Source organism: Gymnodraco acuticeps, unplaced genomic scaffold (assembly GCF_902827175.1).
Source record: "Gymnodraco acuticeps unplaced genomic scaffold, fGymAcu1.1, whole genome shotgun sequence".
Classification (NCBI taxonomy): domain Eukaryota; kingdom Metazoa; phylum Chordata; class Actinopteri; order Perciformes; family Bathydraconidae; genus Gymnodraco; species Gymnodraco acuticeps.
This window is the reverse complement of record NW_022990368.1, coordinates 1,458,453-1,476,808: the sequence shown is the minus strand read 5'-3', so window position 1 is coordinate 1,476,808 and position 18,356 is coordinate 1,458,453. Positions and strand designations below refer to the sequence as shown.

Genomic DNA, 18,356 nt, shown 5'->3' with positions numbered 1-18,356 from the left:
TCACATTATTATAATTGTTTATGTCAAAGTTCTGTCCAAGCTTAAATTACACTTCCTCATTTTCATGACCTTTGCTGAGTTAAGTCATTGCTGGTGTTGCAAGATTCCTTAGAACTTGGGTAGAGGTCTAATGTTGGACTGAAGATACAAGGAGACAGGGTTGGGCGGACAGACGGAGAGATTGAAGGAAATGATGAGATGAAGGGGTTTGGCCTGCTGTTAATGATTAAGTTAGAGTGGAGGCTCTGCTCAGTGGACTCAGTCAGTCACATCAAAACAAGTCTGCCAGGAGAGAAAAACAACAGACTGTAGTTCAACTTGTGCACAAACCGAACTGTGTTTTACTGTTTTTATTGAAGTGTGTGCAGTTGTTTTGCCCACTGACAGAGGAACACAGACTCATTAACAAACCAAGTGGTGTGTGTTGCACGTCAAGATGTTTGCAGTTCACCTTGTTTTGTCCTTCTTCTCCAAACTCCAGGAGGACCCGACCAAGAAGGTAAGAGCTAGCTCACAACTAAACTTTTTTTCTAGTTGCAGCACTAAAAAGACTACTTTCCAAATGTAATCCCCTACAAAGAAAAATGTATGAAATTGAGAAAGATTGCTGATGTGTATTTAAACAGAATCCTCTCTTAAAAACATAATCCCTCAATTTATAATATACACAATTCTCTAAATTCATATCCAAATCTATATTGCTATATCTGACATCTGACATGCATGTGCAACTTGGAGCAAGTCCACAAACACATTTATTTTAAAATGTTAAATATGTACTTCTCATGTATGGCTCTAATGTGTGCTGCGTTATTCAAAGTGGGGCCTTCTGGCAGTATAATTATTATAAAGGGATCCAACTACTCCTGATATTGTATTAGATACTTGACCTATTGAGTGTTTGCAGACGTTCCTACAACTATCTTTTCCAAATCCAAAAGATAAGACGCTAGCTGTTGTTAAAGATGATCAAGGTTCCATAATCATTATTAGTTACTGTGTCACCATGTGTCTCTCCTGAGCAATGATTAACATTGTTCCCTGGCGGGCGGTGTCACTGCTCCTGTGCAGATGTGAACAAACAAACTCTCTCAGGGACAAAGTGTTGAAAAAAACACTGCACACATTCACACTTGTGATTACCAGAGTAACCTTGTGTTTTAAACATGGCACCACAGTGAGTCTAGCGGCTGACTGTACACATAATATGTCTATGAGTATACAGAGTGGGACTTCTTGACTCATGCCCTTTTTTTGTAATTTCTTGAGCAATTTAATTTGAACACCCTTTATTTCCTAGTCTCTAGTGGTAAATAGTCTCCTGCTTCTCCTTTAACATGTTCTTTCAAGCAGCAGGTCCTGGGATAAGTTACTGTAAACAACAAAATGACCTTTGAGCTTTTGATACAAGAATAAAACCTGAGTTTAGCACATGCTGCAACAGACCTTGTGACATTTGCCACATGCAAACCTTCAAGATAAAAGATACCATTTGCTGATGATGGATAACTGTTCCAATCCAGACCAAATCCTCACAATTATGAAGAAGATAAACCTTAAGTTTTTGTGAAACTTAATCTTTGGTGAATCTCCAAAGTGTTTGTTTTCTATCTTGTCAACAAAATAAAGTAAGAATACATTAGTATGCCTCATTGCCTTTTGCTTTTGTTTGCTAACCACTCTGTTTCTGTCCTTACATGTATTTTAGGTGGACAGGTTTATGTACGCCATGCATCTCCATGACGACCAGCTAAGTGACATCTCCACTCGTTTCCAGGCTGAAATGAAGAAGGGCCTTTCAGCGGAAAGCAACGCTGCAGCAGCGGTGAAGATGCTGCCAACACACGTGCACTCCACTCCTGATGGATCAGGTAGCTCGAATTAAGAGTTTTCACACTTGTTTAGGTCAATTTGTGGTGAAGAAACATATTAACACACATACAGTACAGTGCTGATCATATATGTTTGCCTCTCTTCTCCACTCCTGCAGAGAAAGGACATTTTCTGGTGTTGGATCTTGGAGGCTCCAAGTTTAAGGTGCTCCAAGTTAAAGTGAGAGAGGGCACGGGGGTCAGGAGAGGAGGAGTGGAGATGGAGGAGAAGACCTACCCCATACCTGAGGAGCTACTCACTGGGAGTGGAAAAGAGGTACAGAGGAGAGGAAACATGCAGGGTGAAGTGTTGAGAAATAAAAGGGGTTTAAATTGAGGGAACAGAACATGCTGAATAGGGGCTCCATGAATGTGAGGAGTGTTGGACCAGAATTACAAAAGGGTTTAAGAAGGGGAAACAACAGAGGGGTCGTCTAACATTTTACACATGCAAACCTTCTTCTGTCTGACTCTGTCTGCAGCTTTTTGACCACGTGTCAGAGTCTCTGAAGGACTTCCTGCATGAGAAGAAGATCAGTGTGGAGAAGAAACATCCTCTGGCCCTCACCTTCTCTTTCCCCTGTGAACAATCCGCCTTAAATCAGGTACTTGCATCGGTTTTTCATGACCTGTACCTGTTCCTTTATTACTATTTTCTTATAATGTTTTTTTCTTCTCTGTAGGGATTATTGTTGAACTGGAGTAAAAACTTCCGGGCTCGAGGTGTTCAGGGTAAAGATGTGGTCCAGGCCCTCAGAGGGGCTGTAAACAGGACTGGGGTAAGATGGCTGTTTGAACTTTTTACCAAATGAATTGAGTCACATGTCTGCTTAGTGCTGACTGCACGTCCTTCAGCATACAAGATACTGCAGCTGATAGACGTTACTTTATACTCTGAAACTCCCTCTGCAGGGTATGGATGTAGAGGTGTTAGCCATGGTTAACGACACTGTAGCGACCATGATGACCTGCGGCTTTGATGACCGCTACTGTGAAGTAGGACTCATCGTTGGTGAGTTGATTCACTTTTAGAGTAAAGATTGAGGCTTGCAACTCCTTTGGGTGCTGCTTCAGAGCTCATTTGTGTTTTGACGTGCGCAAAGGTATTCCTATTTCCAAGTACTGCTCCACAAAGTTGCATGTTTAGTTAAAGTAATGAATATGAGTATCCTGTGTGCTTGTGTGTATAGGTAGTGGCACTAATGCATGCTATATGGAGGAACTGCATCACATTGACCTGGTGGAGGGGGACGAGGGCAGGATGTGTGTGAACACGGAGTGGGGGGCCTTCGGAGACGATGGCGCTCTGAATGATTACATCACAGAGTTTGACAGGGAAGTGGACGCAGCCTCCAACAACCCTGGGAAACAAATGTGAGGACATAAGCTAACTTTGTGTTTTTCATCATATGAAATGTGATGGGAGAATATCAACCTTATAATCATTCTGTTCCTGTTTTCCTAACTGCAGTCTGGAGAAGATGGTCAGTGGGATGTATCTGGGGGAGTTAGTGAGGCTGGTTGTATTAAAGATGGCAAAACTTGGACTGCTGTTTGAAGGACAAGTGTCTGATGCTCTGAGGACCAAAGGAAAGATAACCACTGCACATGTAGCAGCCATGGAGGAGTAAGTTATCTGTATTTGTGTGTGTTTTACAATCCCTCTGTGTAAAAGCAGTTGACGCCACATATTTCTGTCTATTTCAGATACAAACACGGTTTGAGGAACACCAGAAATATTCTTGTGGATCTTGATTTGAGTTCAACACCTGACGACTGCATTGCTGTCCAACGTGTCAGCACCATAGTGTCCTTCAGGTCCTCAAACCTGGTGGCTGCAGGACTGGCAGCTATCCTGACTCAAATTAGGCAAAACCGGCATTTGAGGACATTAAGAATCACTGTTGGCGTGGATGGGACTGTCTACAAGACGCATCCACGGTAAGTGTTATTGGATTTATTCACCAAAATCCTCATCATATGTTCATTGGAGAAACATAACCTGGAATTGTTTTTACTTGCAGCTGCTACAGATTATCCATAGATCTTAAACATTAGACTCCTTTACTTTCAGGTATGCTAATCGTCTCCATAAAGTGGTGCAGCGGCTGATTCCTGAGTGCCATGTCAGGTTTGTGCTCTCAGACGGCGGCAGCAGCAAAGGAGCCGCTCTGGTCACAGCCGTCGCACAAAGACTGGCATCACAAAGGCGACAGGTTAGGAGAATATGTGTGTATATAAATGGTGTCTTTTCCAGTGTAGACATTTATATCATCATGAATGCTACCAACTCGATAAAACGCTTCTCACTACTTTGTAAAATATATAAAATTGACATTTTTATGGCAAAATATAACATAAGAAAATCCCATGCCAGCCAAACTGGCACTGAACTGAGTTTATGTCATAAAATGCCCACTTTTTCTCCGATTATAAATAAACCAAGAAGAAGAAGAACATGCCTCACTATAAAATGTTTTAACTTGCACATATTTTTTACATTTGACTGACTTGAGCACTGGTCTCCAAAACGTTTTTAGACAGTATGAACACACTGTATCACCTGATGATCATTGACAATAAAACATATTGAGCATGAGGACAAAGATCAGTAAATCACATTATAATATGGCATGACATTTTTTTTTTAAATATCCCAGGTGGATGAGACGCTGTCGCCCCTCAGACTGAGCGGAGAGCAGCTGCTGTTGGTGAAGAAGAGGATGAGGGGGGCGCTGGAGGCAGGGTTGAAGAGTAAAGGCCCCTCTGCTGTCAAAATGCTGCCTTCTTATGTGTACCAAACACCCGATGGCACAGGTTAGAAACTAACATTACACAATCAACACTTTAAGGTTGTTGTAAAGTTGTTGTTACAGAATTGCCCATGAATACATATAGTGATATAAAACCAGGTAATCAGTAAGCTAATAGTTTGTGTTTTGGCAGAGCATGGAAAGTACCTTGCCTTGGGTCTGGGAGGAACAAACTTCAGAGCGTTGCTGGTGGACCTTAAGAAAGGTCTGCTACAGAACTCAAGACTCAACCACAAGATCTACCCCACACCAGTGGAGATAATGCAGGGAAGTGGAGAAGAGGTAGGACATTTTGCTGCAGTGTTTGAGCTAAATAATCCAGGCAGATAACATGAACATTTGGCTTGCTTTGTGAAATACTGTCAATACAGCAAATACACTTATTTCAAGGAAAGTCATTTGACCTTTTATTTCTGCTTCTTAACACAACATTGCATTAAAAGTACATAATTGTTATCTTGTTCTCATTAAAAAGCCTTCCTTCTCTGTTGGTCTTCAGTTGTTTGATCATATAGCGCAGTGTGTAGGTGACTTCCTGGACTACATGGGGATGAAGAGCGCTCGTCTTCCTGCAGGCTTCACCTTCTCCTTCCCCTGCGAGCAGGCAGGGATTGACACAGTAAGTGTGGAGTGTAGTTTCCTGGGCCAAACCTCAAAAACAGTAAGAATCTGAAATACTTTATTAATCCGCAGATTGCATTTGGATTTCGTGAATGTTGCTCCATCTTTGAATGAAATAAAGAAATATGCTAATGTGTATAATCGAGAAGGTAAAGTAAAAACGTGACAGCAATTCATATGTAAAAGTATTTAAAGGACAATGTATACAGTAGTAAAAGTAGTTCATTATTATTAGTAATGATCCTTATGCTGAATAACTGATTATTGCTGGAAATGCACAGTGTAATACAGCAACTATGCCAAAGTGATGTGAGTATTGCAGTTAAAAAAAATAATGGCCCAGTTTATGTAGCACATATAATCAGTGATGTTAGTTTAATTTGTGACATCCTCAGAAAACCCCCCAAAATACTTAGAATATAAAACACAAGTAAACATTATCTCATTGTTGAAATGTGCCTTGTCTCATCCAAAGGAGAAACATCAACTTCTGAACCTTGTTCCACTATGTATGTTCCTCAGGGCACACTGGTGAGCTGGACCAAACGCTTCAAGGCCACAGACTGTGAAGGACACGATGTTGTTGGCATGCTGAGGGAAGCCATCAAGAGACGCAACGTGAGTAAAATCTTATCCAAAATATAAGAACAAGTAACCAGAAAGGAAATAGTAAAAAGCCTTTCTTGTAGGGCCTGAATAATAAATAAAACAAACCAATGTTTTGAACACTGTAGCTCTTCAACAGGGCCAGTGTTTCATAATGATGATCTGAATCAGATGAGGTGTGTGTTAATATCTGAGCAGAAGCAAGATACGTTACATCTGCCACAAACTAATGTCAATAATGATGACAAATGAAGTCCACACTCACTATATTCTTATATACCTTAGAGTAAATAACACAACAGAACAAAAAAGAGAGCCCAGCCTATGAGTAGTGGCACAAACTGCCTTCCCCACCAAAGACCACCTTCATTACACTTGTTTGTGTTTTGTTGGATATTGAGTCATGTATAAATGTCTTTCCTTTTATATACTGAATGTGTGTGTTTGTGTACACACACAAATGTGTATAGGAGTTTGACTTGGACATAGTGTCAGTGGTCAACGACACAGTGGGGACCATGATGAGCTGCGCCTGTGAAGACCCTCAGTGTGAAATTGGACTGATTGCTGGTATGTGACATTCAGGGTGTTTACATGTTTTTGTAATGTAATTATCATCATCAATCATGTAATTATGATTATTGGTGCATCAATGTGTTCATTACTTCAATTTAGTTACATTTAACCAAGGTCCAAATCCTTTTATCTCAATCTATAACAATACCTGATATTTGTTGCTTATATATTTATTATTAATCTGAATGTTTAAAGTCACTATAGTTAACCAATAATTGTAGTGAAGTAGAACAGTATGCAATATTAGTATTTACCTCTTAGTAAATAACTTGAGTCAATGTATTCAGTTACTGTCCACTACTGTATTTTACTGGATGTTAGACATGCGGTTTCGTTTCACAGGAACTGGCACTAATGTGTGCTACATGGAGGAGCTGAAGAACATTGAGAAGATTGAACAAGAGAAAGGACAAATGGAAAGAGAAGGAGAGGAAAAGGTAGAACAAGTCTTTTAGTTTTGTACAGTAAGTGAGCTGTGGCGATGTTGAAATCATGTTTGGATGATAAACCAGACATCTAACCCCCTGATTTGTTTCTTGCTCCCAGCAGGATGATGGAGCGGAAAGAGAGAAGAAGGAAGAGCATGCTGGGATACCGAAGATGTGTATAAACACAGAGTGGGGGGGTCTGGGTGACGATGGCTCTCTGGATGACATTATCACACATTATGACAGTGAGGTCGACCAAAACTCACTGAACCCTAGAAAACAAAGGTGATAAAACATCACTACAAAAGTATTACCATCAATACATAATAAAAGTACCAAAAGTGAAAAAAAAATGTATGCAGAATGGCCCATTTCAGAATCCTATTATAATAATGTGTCTTTAATGTTGCAGCTGGTAACTTTTAATCTATACGAATACATTATAATGTATTAGTTGATTTATAATTTGTATTAATAATCGAAATATTCTAATATGTTTTGGAGAAGAGGTATAAAGTAGCAGAAAGTATTCAAGTGAATAACAAGTACTGCTTACATGTAAAGTATACTGTAGTACTTTGATTAACCACCAATGTATGTGTCTCCCCGCTCCAGTGAGTCTTTGAGTATACAGACCTTTTCAACAGTTAGATAGCTCGATCCGGTGTTCATCATGGTCTCTGTGGATCCAACACATGATATTTGTCTTTGTGTGTGTGCAGGTTTGAAAAGCTGATCAGTGGGATGTATTTAGGTGAAGTTGTTCGTCAGGTGTTATTGAATTTAACCAGAGGAGGTTTGCTGTTCAGAGGACAAGTCACAGAAGCTTTAAAAACACCGGGAATATTCCACACCAAATACCTGTCACAAATAGAGAGGTAGGAGAAGCTGTGTGTGTGTGTGTGTGTGTGTAATGGTGTATGTTGACGAAACTACAACTGCAAATGTATCCATATTTCTTTCAGACAATTTCTAATTTCACAAAATAAATGTCTCTTTTTCACCTGAAGTAATTCATTTTAAATCTGCAAATTATATCACTATTCTTATTTCTAGCAGACGCCCCAGTGGAGATTATGAGTGTGTGTGATTGTAAATGTGTGGCTGCATCATACTGTAATGGTGTAACTGTGTTGTCCCCCCCCCCTAGTGACCGCCTGGCTCTACTGCAGGTCAGATCTGTTCTCCAGCAGCTGGGCCTCGACAGCACCTGTGACGACAGCATCATTGTCAAAGAGGTAAGAGACAGAAAATAATCAGAAACCTTATAGATATTCCTTTAGTAATTCTCCATGGTGTTTGGATAGGGAGGCGTATGGCGCAGTGGATAGAGCCTTGGTGTTGGTATCAGGGGGTCACAGGTTCAAACCCCACTGCAGTCAGCATGTTGTTGTGTCCCTGGGCAAGACACTTCACCCCAAATTGCTCCTGTGGGGTTTATCCACAGTATTGAGTATGTAAGTCGCTTTGGATAAAAGTGTCTAACAAGTAATGTATTAAAGCCTCCCACACAGTATTTCTGGCTGATAGATCTCTGCCAATGGGGAAGCTTGGATGGAAAAATATTAGGTCACACATTTTCATTTACCAATTAATAACAAAGGTGTTATTTGTCCGGCCCTATGGGTGCAAAACAATCTAGCAGGAGGGACAGGGACTGGAGATGTCAATCAATTAGTCTATAGTATGCTTGCACAGTCAAATCAGCCAGAAATCGTTAAAATATTAGTGTAAAGGACCTTAAATAATAATCGATTTTACTACTTTAGTAGCCTCCCACAGTCAGACTACATCTCACAAGACTAAAGCCTCCATCACAGTAGATTCACATACAACTTCTGGCCTATTTCTTGTCTCTAAATTGTCTCAAATGCCAGAGAAAGTTTAAGAGATGTTGACACTTTTTCCAGAAAATCATGTTCTCTGTTGCAACCTTCCTTTGGGATGATCTGCTGCTTGAGAAGTGATATGGTATTGTTTGTCTGAGCAAACTGTGGCAGCAACAGTCAGTAAGTGTTGCAATGATATAATGTTTTTCATTGTTGTACAGGTTTGTGGGGCAGTGTCCCATCGAGCAGCTCAGCTTTGTGGGGCAGGGCTGGCCGCCGTGGTCGACAAGATCAAAGAGAACCGAGGACTGGACCATCTGGACATCACTGTGGGGGTGGACGGGTCACTCTACAAACTACATCCACAGTGAGTTAGTTTCATGTGTTGTAGTCGTGGTATGCTTCAGGCACAAAACTATTTATATTTGACCCCTAACCCATCACAGTCCCCCTGCTTCCACTACTGCTATTTATTTAACTGTTTTACTTATTATTCGCCCCTTTTGTTAGTTAGTTTGTTCACCATGTAAAACGGCCTTGGGTCCCTTGAAAGGCGCTATACTGATTGAATCTATTATTATTATTTAGTTTTTGATTTCTCGTTATATTGCTTTCCCAAATTACTTAAATTGATAAAGAATTAACAGTTTTGTCTTCTGCTGCTGTTTTTTAGTTTCTCTGGAGTCCTCCAGCAGACTGTCAAAATGTTGGCTCCTCAGTGTACCGTGAGCTTCCTGCCATCAGAGGGAGGCAGCGGGACGGGGGCTGCCCTCACTGCAGCGGTGGCCAGGAAGAAACTGGAGAAGTAAAAAATATTTCTTAGTGTGTTTATTCTTTTCCCCAAAATGTGGAATTCCAAATTCCCTCAGTACTGCGGTTTTTGTAGCTGAAGTGGTTAGTAAGCATCATGCGTGGTTTCTCCTCACCTGACAGAAAGCAGTCTCACCTGAAGGGACTCACAGCAATGAACACAGCCATTTGTGCTGCTCATTGTTTTATTTATTTAATGTCTTTGCTTGATTTATGTTGTCCACTTTTTTTTTATTGTTTGCTTTTTGTTTACTTTTGTTGTTTGGATAAGTTTTGTATTTGTTTATAATGCTTGTTAAGGTGAGTTTCCTTTTTAAAGCCACCATGATGTTTTATTTGTATCTCACTTGCACTACTAATGGTATTGTGTTTGTTGTGTTATTGTACTGCTGCAATAAAGGAATTAATACCCTCTTCCGATAATATAAAAAAACGTCCAATTAATAGATTTTTGCTAAATGACAACAAAGAAACAGTAGAAGTTTCTAATTTGTCTGTAAGGAAAGCCATCCTTATTGTTGGCTTTGTATTAGTTCCAAATAAATGTGACTGGCTCAGCAAAAATATTTGGTTCTTGACCCATACTTGGATTATCACGGCTTTAGACCTAAGTACTCTCCTTTCATATCATTACCAAGTCATCTGTGGGATAAGTGTTACACACCACAGCTGAACGGTCACATACCAGCGTTAGCACTGCACTGATTAGCCTTTGATAGCAGAGCTGAGTGTACGCTCATATCAAAGTCACACGCTGCAAAGGTCAGCACCTCCTGTGACACCAAAACAAAAAGGATGTAGAATTTACAGCTGTAATAACAGTATCTTCACTTTTACACAAAAACACACACGTTGTTTAAATCATGGATTTAAATGATGTTTCCAAATATCTTGATTTATGATAACATCACAATAAGTCTCCACTGAGACTATATCATATTTAATTACCGTCCAGCCATATTTTGAAGTGTTTCCTTCGCGTCGAAACGAGCCAGTTGAGGTGGTTCGGGCACCTAGTAAGGATGCCACCTGGGCACCTCCCTAGGGAGGTGCTCCAGGCACGTCCAGCTGGGAAGAGACCAAGGGGTAGACCTAGGACCAGGTGGAGGGATTATATCTCTTCACTGGCCTGGGAGTGCCTTGGGATCCCCCAGTCAGAGCTGGTTGATGTGGCCAGGGAAAAGAAAGTTTGGGGCTCTCTGCTGGAACTGCTACCGCCGCGACCCGACCACGGATAAGCGGGAGAAGATGGATGGATGGACTGCAGTATTCAAGTCAATTACAGTATATAAATCAATTAAATTATTATTATTATTATATAATTTATAAAAATGTGGTGCCTGTTGCATAAAGAAAAGACAATGAGGCGTGTGTGTGTGTGTGTGTGTGTGTGTGTGTGTGTGTGTGAGTCAGCAGTATCTCAGTATTGATGAAGGGCAGAAGGAGGATTGGTATGCCGCTGACCACATTTTCAACAACCAGCGCTCTGTTCAGTGACTTTGGACTGACTCTCTGTCCTTGTGATCACCTGCCTGTCTGTCCGTCCGTCCGTCTGTCTGTCTGTCTGTCTGCCTGTCTTTATTTATTTGGCCTGTCTGCATGGTACATCCTGTTTTAACAGTACAGACAGAAACAATAAATCCACGGAATGACCTCAAAGTTTTGGAAATTTGATGTAATAAGTGAACCAAAGACATTTCAGTCCAATTACCTTTATTATCAACACACACACACACACACACACACACACACACACACACACACACACACACACACACACACACACACACACACACACACACACACACACACACACACACACACACACACACGTAATCCCTCACTGTCCTAGTAGTGACCTAATAGCTTCACAGTTAAACTGCACATAGGCCAGCTCTGACGACACACAGCTGGATCTGCAGCTCTGCAGCAAGCCACTGTAAGAGAGTGATACAGAAACTGGCATGTTCTTTTCTCCTTATCCTCTATCCATCTATTTTCATCCTACCTCTTTGTTGTACACAAACAAATAACTGCCTCCCTTTAAAATGTAAGCTTTTACTCTAGTTTGAAAATCCTAAAAAAGCCCTCACGTCTTTCAGACTCTTCCTGAAGGAGTGAAGTGTGTGAGTCTTATTATACACTCATCTCCTTTGTGTGAGTGTAAGGCTCTGTGTAGGGCTTTGTCTTGCCTGTAAACCAACAATAAGAGCATTGACACACACACATGCACACACAAACACTGAAATGGTCAGAAGTGGACGAGTTGAGATGCTTGTCCTTCTGGAACTACAAAGGGACAGGCTGTGAACAGTTTTGGGAACAATATGTTTTACATTTGTTATTTTCTTAGGGACCAGAGGCTTTAATCTGTATTTGATGATTATTGATTTGTCTTCAAAAGATACAACAAATCAAAAATGTGAATCTCTATGTGGAGTGGACTGGGGAAAAATGCGACGAAAACATCGCAGTGGTGAAGACTGTTTAATGCCGTCTTCTCTTGCTTATGGGAAAACTTTGTCAATGAAGGTAATTTCCCTTTTCATATACTGTAATAATCTGAAGTCGCTGTAGATCTGTAGAACATGGCTATAATATTCTAGGAATGGATTAGAAAGAGCAGAAGGAGGCAAAGCACAAATGTGTAACTAGAGCCTGAAAGTACTTGTGTGTCATATAACGTAAAGTCCTATACCATACTAATAACAGCTAGGTTCCTGTACTGTGTTTTGCTCGAGGTTAATATATCTCAGCCTTTTGCAGGAGCAGCATGAATAACGATAGTTACGACTGTAACTACGGTTCTATGAGTCCCGGATGACCGCCAGAGGCGGTGCTTTCAGCACTGGATATGTCCATCGCGCGCATGCGCAGCTCGAGTACCAATACCAACAAAGTCACCTGTGACCCACGTGACACCGGCTATATCAGCCGGTGTCGTCAGAGGATCTGTTCCCAGAATCTTCTCGCGAGCACACAAGAATTCTGAGTGACAGGGAACTCTGGCGGTCATCCGGGACTCATAGAACCGTAGTTACAGCCGTAACTATCGTTCTATTTCGTCCCTACTGACCGCCAGAGGCGGTGCTTTCAGCACTGGATGACTTATACCAACAATGTCATGAAGAATCCAAGCCCTTGCTCACCACTGGAAACAGCGGAGCTCGGCAAAAGGACCACGCCCAAAGAATGGGGAGGGACGACATTGACCTGATGACAACTGGAGAATGTGCCAGAAGACACCCACGACGCCGCGGCATAGATGGTCTCCAGAGGCACCACCCTCAGGGCAGCCCAAGATGTTGAGATGCTCCTTGTAGAGTGGCATCTCAGCCTGATGGCAGGGGGCGGCCACTGGCCCCGTAAGCCTGTGAGATGGTATCGACAACCCAGTGGGGCAGCCACTGGTTAGAGGGCATAACCTCCTTTAGTGCCGCAAGGGCAAAATGAAGAGTTGCTCCTACTACCGTATACAGGCAGTAGCCTTGATATACGCCCTTTGGGCACCCCCAGGGCACAGCAACTTCGACGTGCCGTACTCCTGAATGTCAAAGCGTGCCAGCTGGGCAGGCTGATTGAAGTGGGTTTGTGGAAGGACCCCGGGCCGGAATGCCACATTTGCCCAAAGGACAACGCCTGAGAGTCCCACCTCGGGCATGTATTGTTTATGGAGAGGACATGCAACTCCCCGACTCGCTTCCCTGAGGCTATGGCAAGCAGAAATGCTGCCTTCGTGGGCAGCCACCTAAGCCCCACCTGGGCCAGGGTCTCGAAGGGAGGAGATGATAGGGCATCCGGCAGCAGAGGCAGGTCCCAAGCCGGAGCCCTCGGGGTGCTAGGGGGACGCTGCCGTAAAGCCCCTCTCATAAAGAGGGACACCGACCTGTGGCACCCCGCCGTGGCGCCGTCGACCCGAACATGTCGGGCAGAAATCGCAGCCACATAAATTCAGAGTGGAGTGAGAACGTCCACCATCTAGAAGGGACTGTTGTCTAAGCAACAACGTACATGCTGTCCCCAAGGAACACACACATTCTTGCCCCCCAGTTGGGGTAGGAAGTGCGTGAGTGCAAGCTGCACAGCCCGAAGCTCTAGCACGTTGACCTGGCGCGCACTCTCCTGGGCAGACCGCTGACCCTGAACGGTCCTGCCCTGCCACACTGCACCCCACCCTGAGAGACATGCACCTATGGTGATGGTCTCCTGGCGGGATGGGATGGCGCCCATGGGCACGCCCACTAGGAGATAGGCCCTGCCCCTCCAGCGTGACAGAGAGTGGAGGCAATGCTGCGACACCCTGACTTCCCTGTGCCACTTGGCGTCCAAGTGAAGGCTGTTCAGCCACTTCTGCATGGGGCGCAACGACAGCGGGCCTAAGGGCCCAGCGGCCGAGGCAGCTGCCAGTCTGCCCAAGGGCCGGAGGAACTGAATATAAGGCACCATCTTGCCCGGCCCACGTGGAAGTAGGCATCCCTCAAGTCCACGGTTGAGAACCACTCCACCTGTGCATATGCAGTGGTCAGCATATAGAATGGCAGCACCTTCGGGAATCTGTTGATTCCTCTGAGGTCCAAGATCGGGCGAAATCCGCCGACTTTCTTGCTCACGAGAAAGTACGCCAAGTAGAACCCCCTGGGCTAAGCAGAGGGTCTTACTGGCTTGATTGCGTCCTTGGACAGAAGGACGGACAACTCTTGGGCCAGAGCTAGGGCCCCTGCCGGATCGCTGACGACTGTCAATTAGACCCAGCCGAAGGCTAGGGGCCGGAGCTGCGGTCCGTACCCCTGGGTTAAGGTGAAAACCACCCAAGGGACGGAAGTACAGACCGCCCAGTAACTGAGCTGCTGCTGGGAAAGCAGCCGACGACCGGGGGGGCACTGGGGCACGAGGCCGTCTGGAAGGCGGGCGACCTGGGGCACGAAAGTCATTGGGTCGCGCCGCTAAGACCTCTGCAGACCACCCCTGTAATCCGGCGGCTGAGTGCGGCTGCTAGAGCGGCCCCTGGGCCTGCTGGGAGTGGGCACAGGTCTGCGAAGACCCGAGAGCTGCTGCCTGGTCTGCCTAGCTTGGGCGGCACGCTCCAGTGCCTCCAGGGCAGCTGACCTAAACAGCTCCCCTGGCTCGACTGGTACGCTACGGAGGACTCTCCTACATGCCTCCGTTAGTGGTGACTGGGCCAGCGAAACCTGGCGACGAGTCTGTACCAGCGACAAGGCCTCCTCATACAGAGGTGCATCAACCGAAGGAGGTGCGTCAGCCGAAGGAGGTGCGCCAACCGAAGGAGGTGCGCCAACCGAAGGAGGTGCGCCAACCGAAGGAGGTGCGTCAGCCGAAGGAGGTGCGCCAACCGAAGGAGGTGCGCCAACCGAAGGAGGGGCGTCAACCGAAGGCCCCTACACCGGGCCCAGGCTGAAGGACCAAGAGGCGACTTCATCATGCCCCTATCGGCAGCTAGCCGATCCACTTTAGAGGACAGCTTTTCTAGTCCTTCTATTGGGGGGAGCACACATAGCCATCGCTCCCTCAAGTCGCCGGGAACGGCCGAATTGATCTGGAGGAGGATGTGACAAGGAGAGTTGTCTGTTGGCTGCTGCCAGACGTTCCACTTCAGTGATTCTAGCCACTCTGAGCGCCCGAGGCATGCAGCTACGGCTCATGCAGGCGTTTACCGTGAGAACCTCCCTCAGATGCTCACATTTCTCAATGGCTCAAAAGAAGCCATACAGGCGCTACATGAATGAGCCACTCCGTAGGTAGCCAGATGCAGCGTAGCCGGGAGCGGGTGCGGGAACACAGCCTTCACCAGCTACCTGCTTAATGGAAAGTGTAGAGCGTTGCTGCTACTCGCCGAACAGAAAGAGGGATGTAATTACACCCACGTTACCGGCAGAGGGAGCGAGAGCACTGCCTTCACCTGGCTGGATTAATAAACACGGCAGTTCAGCGTCTACCAGGAGCGGGGGCGAGAACACTGCCGGCTGAGTTAGAGACGAATGCCAGATGCAGCATAACCGGGAGCGGGTGCGGGAACACAACCTTCACCAGCTACCTGCTTAACTGAAAAACAGGGCAGTTCCGCGTCTACCCGGAGCGGGGGCGAGAACACTACCTTCACTGGTTGAGTTAGAGACGAATGCCAGATGCAGCGTAACCGGGAGCGGGTCCTGGAACACAGCCTTCACCAGCTACCTGCTTAACGGAAAGACAAGGCAGTTCAGCACCTACCAGGAGTGGGGGCGAGAACACTGCCTTCACTGGCTGAGTTAGAGACGAATGCCAGATGCAGCGTAACCGGGAGCGGGAACACAGCCTTCACCAGCTACCTGCTTAACGGAAAAACGAGGCAGTTTGGCGTCTACCAGGAGTGGGGGCGAGAACTGCCTTCACTGGTTGAGTTAGAGATGACTGCCAGACGCAGCGTAACCGGGAGTGGGTGCGGGAACACAGCCTTCACCGACTACCTGCTTAACGGAAAAACGAGGCAGTTTGGCGTCTACCAGGAGCGGGGGCGAGAACTGCCTTCACTGGTTGAGTTAGAGACGAATGCCAGATGCAGCGTAACCGGCAGCGGGTGCGGGAACACAGCCTTCACCAGCTACCTGCTTAACGGAAAAACGAGGCAGTTCAGCGTCTACCAGGAGCGGGGGCGAGAACACTGCCTTCACTGGTTGAGTTAGAGACGAATGCCAGATGCAGCGTAACCGGGAGCGGGTGCGGGAACACAGCCTTCACCGACTACCTGCTTAACGGAAAAGCGAGGCAGTTCAGCGTCTACCAGGAGCGGGGGCGAGAACACTGCCTTCACTGGTTGAGTTAGAGACGAATGCCAGATGCAGCGTAACCGGGAGCGGGTGCGGGAACACAGCCTTCACCAGCTACCTGCTGAACGGGAAGAGTAGAGCGGTGATACTACTCACCGAACAGAAAAAGGGATGTAGCTACATCCGCATTACCGGTAGAGGGAGCGGGAGCGAGAGCACTGCCTTCACCTAGCTGGGTAAAATAAAGAAGCTTAACAGTACACGCCAGACGTTAGCCGAGCAGCTGCTGCTAACGATCAAGCGATATCAAGTCAAATAACACACATGTTTAAGACCAGATAACTAGCTTCGAAAGAAGAGAACAGCACAGAGCTGTAGTTACAGCAGTAACCATGGCCAGTGCTCACACGGCATATAACCGTAGTTACAGTAGTAACTATGGCCAGTACTTACACGGCTTAGAACCGTAGTTACAGTCGTAACTATGGCCAGAACTTACACAGCATAGAGCCGTAGTTACAGTAGTAACTCTGGCCAGTACTTGCACGGCTTGGAACCGTAGTTACAGTAGTAACTATGGCCAGTACTTACATGGCTTGGAACCGTAGTTACAGTAGTAACTATGACCAGTACTTACACAGCATAGAGCCGTTTACGGTATTGACGATGGCCAGTACTTGCACGGCTTGGAACCGTAGTTACAGTAGTAACTATGGCTAGGACTTACGGCTTAAAACCGTAGTTACAGTAGTAACTATGGCCAGTACTTACACAGCATAGAGCCGTAGTTACGGTATTGACTATGGCCAGTACTTACACGGCTTGGAACCGTAGTTACAGTAGTAATTATGGCCAGTACTTACGGCTTAGAACCTTAGTTACAGTAGTAACTGTGGCCGGTGCCTAAAAGTGTCAGCCAAACGGCTGCCCACTAGATAATATAATATTGGGAGGATGAAATCCTCCTTAATGGCCACACATGCAGAGCACACAGCACACAGTGAAGATTGTTCTCTGCATATCGTCCTAGTGCTAGGAGTCTAGTACTAGGAGTCTAGTACTAGGAGCAGTAAATACAACGATATAGCGCTACTGCAACCATACCATGCGTTTACCGCTGAGTTAAATAATGAAGCTTAACAGTACATGCAAGGTGTTAGCCAAGCGGCTGCTGCTAAAAATCAAGCAACCAAGCACACAGCACCCGCAATGAAGATGTTCTCTGCATATCATCCTAGTGCTAGGAGTCTAGTACTAGGAGCAGTAATACAACGAACTAGCGCTACTGCAATCAAACCCTATGTTACCGGGAGCGGGAGCACTGCCCTCACCGGCTGAGTTAATAGTTAAGCTTAACAGCAAGGTGTTAGCCAAGCGGCTGCTGCTAACAATCAAGCGACCAAGTCAGAACACAAATGTTAAGACCAGATAATAGCTTCTAAGAAATAGAAAGTACTTCCCTTACTCTCTGCATCTAAACGAAAAACGGGTTAAATTGAATGAGGGACACAGCCAAAGCTGGGACTCAAATGCTAATGATAGCTCGGGCACAACGCCACAAGCAGAACTTTCAAAAGAGCATAAGGGCAACTTTATGGGAGAGGAAGCGGGAACACTGTCGTCACCAGAAAGTCTAAGCCAAACAAAAAATAAGACAGCAATCAGGACAACTTGGCTGGGAGAGGGTGCGGGGACACAGCCATCACCAGCAACAAGCTGACACCAACCTGTCTGTCGAGGCTCTGCACAGCCGGCCACAGCTCCTGGAGGACGCGTTAACGACCCGTAGCTCCGACTGTCAGTCACGAAGCTGCACGCGGCCAGCTGCTTGCAGAGAAATCCCTCAGATCAAACGTTCAAACTAGTGATGTTACGTATTGCGCCGAGGCTTCGGAGCGTGTGTCGAGTAGGGATGTGCATCTCCATCACTGAGGCCGATGCGATGCGCATCTCGATACGTTGCCACGATACGATACATTAACGATACATTTGAAACACCAGGCGATGCGATACGATACGATTCACCCCTGTTGCGATA

General features: G+C 45.4%; 1 protein-coding gene across 2 annotated transcripts; it reads left to right on the top strand.

Annotated features, from left to right (window-relative positions):
- The first annotated feature begins 211 nt into the window (after nt 1-211).
- On the top strand, nt 212-10,118 carry LOC117551423 (hexokinase HKDC1-like). Of its 2 annotated transcripts, none has more exons than XM_034224320.1 (21): nt 212-499; nt 1,709-1,871; nt 1,991-2,148; nt 2,354-2,476; nt 2,555-2,650; nt 2,784-2,883; nt 3,062-3,245; nt 3,343-3,498; nt 3,579-3,812; nt 3,946-4,087; nt 4,532-4,688; nt 4,818-4,966; nt 5,184-5,303; nt 5,828-5,923; nt 6,382-6,481; nt 6,830-6,924; nt 7,034-7,200; nt 7,638-7,793; nt 8,066-8,153; nt 8,966-9,111; nt 9,418-10,118. In XM_034224320.1, exons 1-21 carry the CDS (start codon nt 437-439, stop codon nt 9,551-9,553), a joined length of 2,829 nt encoding a protein of 942 aa, XP_034080211.1. In that variant the 5' UTR covers nt 212-436; the 3' UTR covers nt 9,554-10,118. The 2 variants fall into 2 exon arrangements, with proteins under 2 accessions (XP_034080211.1, XP_034080212.1); XM_034224321.1 differs by having other exon boundaries at nt 437-499; nt 7,037-7,200.
- The last annotated feature ends 8,238 nt before the right edge of the window (nt 10,119-18,356 follow it).